A 10,073-nucleotide genomic window follows, 5' to 3' on the forward strand; every position below is an offset into this window, starting at 1 on the left:
GTGGTTGGATAGTTTGGATATGGAAAAGAAGCAGTGCAAATTAAGTGTAGCCTAGGGCCCTCTCTGCCACTGGCTGTGGTGGCCCTTGTACATTGTGGAAGCTTTCACATGTATAGATACTTGCTTTCACCTCAGAGGTATTCTGCTACTGTATATGCATGTATTACATAGATAATAGAGCTATTTGGTTACTGTTCTTTACATGTAGTATAAGTGAGGCCCCATAAGGATGGTACTGATAGATGATTCAACACATGGTTTTCAACCTTCACTCTCATATGTTCTGAATTTAAGAAAGTTTTTAAGAAATTTAAGAAATTTAAGAAAATTTAAGAAGTTAAGAAAGATAACCACCTTTCCTCCAACAGAGCAGGTATTTCTACTCACATTATATATTGATGATTGAGACAGCTTTTTTGTAATTTTTTTATTTACATATATACATATTTACATAATTACATAATTACAGAGATACATATATACACATTTACATAATTACTGAGATACATATATACATATTTACATAATTACATATATACATAATTACATAATTACAGAGATACATATATACACATTTACATAATTACCGTACTGAGATACATATATACATATATACATATTTACATAATTACATATTTACATAATTACATAAATACATATGTACACATTTACATAATTACAGTGATACATATATACATAATTACAGAGATACAGATATACATAATTACATAAGTACAGAGATACATGTTCACATATCAACATAATTACATAGATACATATATACATATTTGCATGATCTACATATTTACATAATTACAGAGATACATAGATACATATTTACATATCAACATAATTACATAGATACATATATACATATTTACATTATATACATATAAACATAATTACATAGATACATATATACAGGCATTCTAATTAGGCGGCGGGGGCTGTTATTTGGGTCAGGCGGAGGGTGATCTTGTTCTTTATGTCGGCGGCGGTGCTAAAACGGATGGCTGTCTAGTGTGCGGGGGCTTTGCGGGCGGTCTCCTGGCGGGTTCTTCTTTGTCTGAGTGGGCGGCTGGCGGTGCTGGTATCTTCTTTGGATGGGCGGCAGGCGGTGCTGGTATCTTCTTTGGATGGACGGCTGGTGGTGCTGGTATCTTCTTTGGATGGGCGGCTGGCAGTGCTGGTATCTTCTCTGGGTAGGCGGCATTTGTTGCTGGTATATAGTTGGGCTGAGCAGTTTGGGTTGTTGAAATCCTGCACATATATACATACATATGAATGAAAACCTCATCTCTCTTTTCTTCTTAGTGTAACACAATAATCAGATGATGACTGCTAGGGATACATATATAATAACTATGCTTTCTCCTACAATTGGTCTCATTACTGTTATTATCATTACTCGCTCCTGGTGCAGGTTATAGCGCACCAGGCGGGACCTGCCAATGAAGTAATCCCACAATCCTTAGAATATGCGGTGCAATGTGCGATGGCAGATGGAAATTCATGACTGACTGATGCACCAGCTCTTAAAAAATTGAGATAAAACACATGAAGCACTTACCTTGTTCTCCTGTTTCTTGGCTCTTTTAGTTTCAGTGGTGTCACTAGAAGAGAAAACTTTGATGAGAAAAACCTCCTCTGTAACATGAAAACTTGTGTTTGACTATGAGATCTACAATGTCTACTATCCATTCTATCCTGTAATCCTTTCCCTTCCTCATAGGCGGAAGTATCTCCAGACTCCAGAGGAGACTATAAGAAAACTACAAAAAAACACCTTGAGCATCTAGTCCTCTATTTCAGCTGCTATCGCTTCTATTCCCCAGCTATCCTGTGATGTGCCATTTAATAGCAGGTCCCCAGTGGAGCCAATGACAGGCCTCAGGGCCTTTACATACATTGGGCTCATTTACTAAGGGTACAAATGCCGAACTTTCGTCGGGTTTCCCGAATATTTCCGTTTAGTGCCGAATTGCCCCAGGATTTTGGCGCACGCGATCTGATTCGAAAAAAACTCGCAATTTAAAAAACGATTTATGGCGCAAAATCACGCACTTACATGCACGAGGAAGAAGAAGGTGAACTCCGGCAGACCTGGGCGCAGCAGCGAAACCTGCTGGATATCGGGTGCATGACCCTAGTGAAGGCCGGCAGACCCGAATCCTCGTCGGACAACGCTCCACGGGATCGCGTTTGGACCGGGAAAGTAAATGTGCCCCATTGTGCTACATGTTTAGAGGTCACCACTGAAGCCAGAGATTGACCGCAGCAGTGACCTGCCCTCGAAGCAGCGTTGTGCCTCCAATGGATATGTACGACTAAATGTCACCCAATGAAAGTACTGGCCGGCAAGAAGCTTTTGGCCTCAAAAAGTAAAAAAATTGCAAAATAAACACTTTTAAAAAAAGAAGCTTTTGGCCTGAAAAGGCTCCTGGTTTGGGACCATCAGGAGGTAAGAAAACATTTACTATTTTATTATTGCCTGCATTTTAAGGGGGTTCTGAATAGAGGGTGGCAGAAGGAGATGGTGCATGGGTCACTATTAAGTGGGATGAGGCAGCTGCTGCATATAAAGAGAACCCATTATAAAGGGGGGATGCTGTATTGTGTGGAGGGTTGCTGTATAGAAGATAAGGGAAGGGATGCTCTATAGAATGGGGGTGCTTTATTGTGAAGGGCGGCAGGGACAGGAGAGGATACCGTATGGTGGAGGGGTGTTACATATAAAAGAGACACTGAAAAGCCATACATATATATTACAGGAACATTAAACTGCAAGTGACTGTAGTATTTTTAGGGGAGCAGTGTGAAGGCATGTTGCAAAAACGCCTGGTGTCAAATACATCAGAAATACATCCCAGCTGGGAGGGGTCATTATGAAATTCTGTGCCTAATGGAGAAGAATTGTTCCTACACCACAGAAGGCGCCATGAATGTTATAATATTAAGCAAAGGAGAAACGTCAACCGTAAGTCGTCACATAATGATACTATTATCTTGTGTGGTCTGGGAGAATTGGTCTTGTTTTGGTGATGAAGATGTTGTAAGGTGAAGCACAGAATTGCCTTTTACACATCATATATAAAGTAACACTTATAGGATATTCACCTTCCTGGGACTGCTCTTCTCCTTCTCTTAAATTTGGCTGTAGATGGTTTCCAGGTGTAATAGTATTTGACAATTTGCGCTGTAGATTTTTGAGGAATCAGCAAAAAGAAGCTTTTGGTAAGAGGAGAAGAAATATACAATATAACAGCCCTGATAATCTCAGTTACCCATTTACACCAGTCACATGACTCTGGCCTGGACACATAAAGATTTTTCCGTAGCGCTGATGACTGTAGATGTATTTGTGCTTAGGAGATGCCAGAAATGTCTTCTTCTTTCCCAGTCAGAAGATCATTAATCTTTTAAAGAAAATCTACCATAGTAATCCATTACTTACTCATAGATCCAGGCACATTGGCTTTGGTAATCTTGTTATATGTGTCATCTATGGCCTCTTTCCTTCTAAAAATCAACATTTACGATTATGCTAATGAGCCTTAGGGCTCCTCAAAGCAGGTCTCCCCTCCCCTCTACACTTCCTGCTGCTGCTGGATTATACAGGAAGAGGGAGGAGGGTGAGATCAGGGGGAGAGTGAGAAATGTTCTGCTCATTGTAACCGGCTGTGAATCTTCATCTCTGGAAACCCCCACCAGTGCTTCTCAGGCTTATATTAGAAGGAAGGAGGTCATGGATAACAAATATAAAAAGATACCACAGTCACGTTGCCTGGATCTATGAGTAAGTGCCCCTGGTTTATCCATGCTTCAAGTTAGATTTCCTTTAATTTTTGTGGCAAGGCAGAAGAATCCACATCAATGGCGCGTCTTCACTTAAAACCGTCATTATTATTATTAATTTATTATTATTATTATTAAAAGATGAACTACGCGTTTCGGTGCACTACCAGCGCCTTTGTCAGGTTCAGAGTAATAGATTATAAAAATAAAAGAGTACTAAAGTAATAATCTATTACTCTGAACTTGACGAAGGCGATGGAACAGCGCCGAAACGCTTAATTCATCTTTTAATAATAATAAAGACAGTTTTAAGGGAAGATGCTTATTCCTCGTGGAAACACTGTGTTTTCCCTTCTGTTTTCGGTTCAGTGGGTCCGTGCCCTAGATTTCCTTTAATGTCATGGAAGCTGTAGGTCAGTATGTAGTCGGTTGGGGAAGCTTTGGAGACCTGGCTAATAATGTTGTATTTATGGCTCCTGTGATACTGGTAAAAAGAGTCTACAGATGGGGCTCGGAGGAGAAGAAGAGGTTGCAGTAGTTCTTTAAACTGGGGTCCATAAGTCTTTAGCTACGTCCCTCATCACAGTTTGTTACAGTTATTTATATGGGCAGCTCCTGAATATACAAGGTCTTTAGGTACATATGAAGTTCCCGGGAGGGGATTACATACATTTCTATCAACGTCTCTACCCAATCTTACCATTTTCTGGATGAGATGGAATCTCTTCCCATATATTCTTAGTCCTTTAACAAATAATCTTTTTTCCTCATCAGACCAATTTTCAGTTATTGGCATGAAATCTTTTATTTCAGACATGGCTTTTTTGATGTCATAGTTGTTGATATGTAACAGTGCAAGAGCCTGTGAGAGAAGGATGACCTCACATTAGCAGGTGGAAGGGTAACATACAGGGACTATATAGAGCTACACAATGCATCAAAGCTTCAATACTTTTTCAATATTGGAAAGCATAGAATGTTTCAATGCGGATCCTGACGGTCCTGGGTAGCTGCGCTGTTCTAGGGATTTCTGATGTAGAGACTGTGAGACATTGTTGGTTCCTGCACTGCAGATAGCAGATGTGTCTGGCATCAGGCAGAGCAGGAACCAACTTCATGGGGGAAGTCACATCACCTGCCCATATATTGTATTTCCACATCTCAGAGGGTTTCCCCTGACATAAGGTCAGGGGAAAGATAGGTCCTTCGCCTCATTGTACAGCAGTTTTTATTGAAACTGTTTCTAGTTCTGTCACATTTGCAGACCCCCTGAGATAAAATAATAGTGAGAACCCACAAACAGTGTCCCAAATTTTTGGGAAATACACTCTTCAAGAAATTTAGCAAGGGGTACAGTGAGCATTTGACCTCACAGATGCTTTCTAAAAAGTAATGTACAATGGCTGGTGCAGAGTTACAAATTTTATTTTCCTAAAAGAACACTATTTTAGTGCCCAATATGTTGTACCCAAATTGTGCCACTATGAAAGTAATCAGTCTTCTTAATATTTTGTGTTTACTAATTTTATAAACAATGTAAACTCTTACCTGAAAATACCATAAGTTTCAGGAGTAAAAGAACAGTATGCTAAACTGTTACACAGCACTGGCTGACAACTGCGGAGTCTCTGTATGTGGGCTGACCCCCGCCCTAAGGCACCAACATGGCACTCTCACCCTATCACCCCCTTCACTATCAAGCATATCAGCAACAGCAGCAGGAGCTCCATGTCACACAACTGGGTGCAACAGAGCACCGAATCTAGAACTGTCTAGCCTGTGTCTATTTGTTATGAGCACTAGCATATTTGTTTCCTCATATATAATGTGGTCATGTTAATTTGTATTGTGCTGTATCCCAGGGGATCAATAAATTACTATTGTATTGTATCCTGCTAAAAAAGGTAGGGACCATTATTCGGCTTGAGTGCAGATATTGATGAGACAATTTTTGGTTCTATGCCTCGAAGATAGCAGAACAGTGCTGAAAAGTACCAGATCCCGCACTGTGTGACCTCTAGGATTGAGGGGGTCATTGTAGCGGCATATTCTAGCACCCTTTTTCTCGTGAAGGCTAAACCCTGGGAGTACCGTGATGTAGTCTTCTTGCACAGCTAGTACATTACTTGTACCTTTCTCTCCCTGCCACAGGCACTTTTCTCCTAAACCACATGATGATTGATGGGGTTTTTTTATTGCCGCAATTTACAAGCAATGTATTTTTTTATTTTCTGTTAATTTTTACATATTATTTGCTGGATGAGACACTTTTTAAGTTGCATAATTTTGGGGTGGCTATACCTTATTGGTGAACTTTTATTCTATCTCATAGGTGATTAAAAAAAACAATGAATTGTGTAGTTAATTAATTTATTTCTTTTTTGCCCTTCACTGTTTAGTACAAGTTGCATGTTAGCGCTAGTCTATGGGTCAGTATGCATAAAGTGATACTTCCTTTGAATAGGTTTTTATGTTTTACAAATTTTTCTGATTCATTTAATGAAAAATTGCTTGTTTTTTCTGCGGGTGGCCGTGGGGTTAATTTGGAGTCTGCAGTTGCTTTCTTTGTCCTCTCACTTAAAGGGTTTTTTTTTTTAAAAAAAAAGGGGCCTTACTTGCTGATCAGTGTGGGTCTCAGTGCTGATTCCCCAACAGATCGCGAAAACTAGGGGTCCACATAGCTCCATCAGATTATTGGAGCAGACCGTTCTGCTCCATTAATCTCTATGGAGCTGACGGAAATTGCTGAGCACCATGATCTCCATCCGATCTTCGCCAGCTCCATAGAGATTAAAGGAGCAGAACAGTTATGCCCAGCCTTCTGCTCCATAAATCTGTCGGAGCGACAGACCCCTCGTTTTCGCAACCTGTGGGGGTATCAGCACTGAGACCCCCAGTGATCAGCAAGTTAGGCCCTATACCGTGGATAGGGCCTAAGATTTCTTCGTGGGAAAACCCCTTTAAGTAAGCGGAGAGAGAAGGACACAGAATTGCTGTTCCTGATGGTCGTTATTCTCTCTCATATCACTGAACAGGAGAGAGATATGCTGGGATCAGGAACAGCTACAGGAAGGTTTGGCGGAAGATGGCAGATGGCAGGAGAAATGACTGAGGGTTCGTTCACACATTCAGTTATTCAGCTGCAGTTTTTGAAGCCAAATGCAGGCGTGAATCATAATTGTTGAGAACACATCATTTAGAGAAACTGGTTCTCCTCTTTATTAATCCACTCCTGGTTTAGACATTAAAAATTTGCATCTGAAAAACTGAACGTGTGAATGCACCATGAGGGGTCTTCGCCCTAAGGATGCTGTCACACTGTGCGTTCTTGGACAGTTTTTGGACCGCTCTTGGTGCGTTTGTAATTCTGGCTTTAATCTCTTTTTCTTCATTTCTGGAAGTGTAAGCAGCTTTGAAACGGATTCAAACCAGCCAAACGCACGCTAAACATGTAAAACTGTATGTGTTTTCAGTGTTACCACTGAGCTATGAAATCCCCTGCTGTCAATAGGATATTCTCTAACTAAGAGCTTCAGTACACTTACACTTGTACACAGGCTTGGTGAACTGCTATATAGAGATGGATCTTCTAAGAGATCACTACATTGACCTTTTGTATGCAGAATTATATTCAACACAAATAAGTGTAATTCATAAAAATGTATACAACAAAATAAAATATATACATTACTTTAATATTAATAAGACAACCATGACAATACAGTCCAAATAATATTTATTGCATTTTTTTTTAATTTAACACGTAAGTCCCTGAAGGATATCTGTGTATTATGTGCGTATTTACCACACAATATTTCAGTAGTAGTGTAGTGTTTGTGCATTTGACAATCCCATACACACAATGCAGAAAAAATATCAAATCGTCTTATCACTGCAGATGTTTCATCCGTAACAAATAAGTGACATGTCCCTTATTCCTGAGGATGTTGCTGTGGAAATGAAACTTTGTAGGACTAGTCACACATTACCTGTTCTTCATTATAACCATGTTCAGTCTTGGTGATATTAATGTATTCATCCACTGCAAAATAATGAGAGAGAATTAGCTAATTTCTATGTGATGTGTAACTTAAAGTCATTGGGGGTTATTTATCATATGCTGGTGCTCGTGCCCCATATGATAGCTCTTGATGTATTCTGCGATTACCTGAGCAGTGTTTATTTCTATGCCAGGCCCTACCTGGCATTGAAATAAATAAAGTCGGCAAATTTTCCCGAATAAAAATTTGCCGGTTGTAGTGAGTGCACAGGCACAAAGGGGAGGAATGGCCCACTCCCTGGCCTGCACCCTCCTCTTCCCACCCTCCACAACCCCATGCCATATAGGTGACAGAAAGGGGAAAATAATCGCAAGTGCTAGTAATAAGCTAGCATTTGCGACTATTTCAGGCGTGGAGTGGCGCAGAAGCCCTGATACATACCCCCCAGTATACTCATGTGCTTAGTGGTTTACCTACTGACAATACTCTTCATCCCAAAACTAATGACAACTCATCACTGCTGTACCTAAAAGACATCTAACTCTGCTACATCTGAATGCTATCTCTACATTGCTGCTTTAGATACTTACATTCATCATCCGGTATGTTGTGGTCTGGGGACCAAAATTTGGTGCAAAATACCTCTGTCGAGGGTTCTCCAATTTCTGTAACAGGGAATATGTGTGCTAAGTAAATTAAGGCATAAGATAATCTTAATCTGTTATCCCTATCACATATCCTAACTATATATATCACCTCTGCAGTGGTTATTACTCCTGCTGGTACTTTAGCTCTTACTGACTTATGAAACCCATTCCCAATCCACAGGGATTCCCATAGATGTTAATGGAATGAATGTAAAGCCACACAACAGCGCTCCATTCACATCAGGGCTCTAGGGGACTTGTTGGTTCCCACTTTTGTGATCACTGTAAGGTCTGTTTATAGGGTAGAAGTGTCATCACCCCTTATAGCGCCCCCTTAGCATATTGATGTTGACTGCAGATGGGATAACTGTCATAACTGTCACTGCGGCTCATAGCTTCCGGTGGTAGAGATCACATGACTATGTCGGATTACAGGCCGCGCTCCTAAACCAGAGTGACGGATGTGCCTCCGCTCCCCACACTCCTGGTCCCCCATTCAGTGCTGCCTGTGCCCTTTTATATAAGCTACACCCCCTATGAAGACCACTCCTGACTGTAAAGGACTCCCGCAGGATGAGTTCCCCAGTATAACAGGGATATCATCTAATCTAATTTGTAGTTTGTATTTATTAAAAATCTAGCCCCGCTCAGGTCGCCAGTCATCTATACCTGGTAGGCGCAGCATTTTCGGTGCTAGTAGCGAGCTTTGGTAAGTCTTGTCTTCTCAAATGCAGAGAAGAGTCTTCACTTTCCAAAGTGTTGCTGTGGTCTGAGTATATTCCATAGAACCACATGGAAGATTGTTGTTACCAAGTAACTTCTTGTGATGTCAGAGGATTCTATATAGTGATGTCATAGACCCCTGAGAGTGCACTGCCTAGAGTGATAGCTTCTAGGTCATATAATGGAAGTCTATGGGTGGGGGACACTTCTAAATACATTCAATACAGTGCTTCCACATTAGTTATAGTGTATGCACCACCACCCACTTAAGGAAGCATATACAGTTTTTCCTCAAACTGATTTTAGCATATAAAGTCACCCTTTATATGGCCCTTCAAATTATAATGAAGTATCTCTCATCAATTTTTACAGTTGCTCATAATATGAATACAGCAATAGAACCAAGCTTACCTCAGACACAAGTGTCATTCAGCTGCTACCCCCTAACAGTGTGCTCCCAAATACTGTGAGAGCCCCTCTGAAAATATGTGCGTCATTGTGTAAAATACTGCAATTGTAGCAATAATTTGCCACCTCATTGTGGCCTGAACACATAGGGGCACATTTACTAAGGGTCCGCGGACTGCATTTCTATCGGGTTTCCCGACTATTTATGTTTTGCACCACATTTAACAGGGGTTTTTGGTGCACGCATGCGACACGAATCGGGGGATAGACCATCGGACAACCCGACTGATTCGGATTGGATTTAAAACTCAAATTGTGTCACAAGACAATGCACTCACATACACCAGGAAGAAGAAGCTGGGAAGCGACACATGCAGGATCTCGGGCGCACGATCTTGTTGAATCGCGGCAGACTTCATCCTCGCTGGACAACGCACCTCGGGAATCGCGCAGGGACCGGGTAAGTAAATGTGCCCCATAATAAGGCCCACGCTATGTC

The 10,073-nt window shown here is 40.9% G+C and overlaps 1 protein-coding gene across 1 annotated transcript; it reads right to left on the minus strand.

Annotated features, from left to right (window-relative positions):
- Positions 1–749: 749 nt before the first annotated feature.
- On the minus strand, positions 750–9,214 carry LOC140116468 (uncharacterized). Its single transcript, XM_072132984.1, has 7 exons — positions 9,113–9,214; positions 8,387–8,461; positions 7,785–7,837; positions 4,496–4,657; positions 3,118–3,196; positions 1,571–1,613; positions 750–1,260 (listed from the first exon to the last, which is right to left on the minus strand). Exons 1-7 carry the CDS (start codon positions 9,126–9,128, stop codon positions 984–986), a joined length of 705 nt encoding a protein of 234 aa, XP_071989085.1. The 5' UTR covers positions 9,129–9,214; the 3' UTR covers positions 750–983.
- Positions 9,215–10,073: the final 859 nt, after the last annotated feature.

Source organism: Engystomops pustulosus, chromosome 2 (assembly GCF_040894005.1).
Source record: "Engystomops pustulosus chromosome 2, aEngPut4.maternal, whole genome shotgun sequence".
NCBI lineage: Eukaryota > Metazoa > Chordata > Amphibia > Anura > Leptodactylidae > Engystomops > Engystomops pustulosus.

Bases quoted from the DNA above. Each gene is read 5' to 3' on its own strand.
- LOC140116468 (XM_072132984.1), bottom strand. The intron at 4,658-7,784 runs GTAATGTGTGAC...CTTCTCTCACAG, and splicing joins ATGGTTATAATGAAGAACAG to GCTCTTGCACTGTTACATAT. The intron at 3,197-4,495 runs GTAAGATTGGGT...AAAAATCTACAG, and splicing joins TCCATCTCATCCAGAAAATG to CGCAAATTGTCAAATACTAT.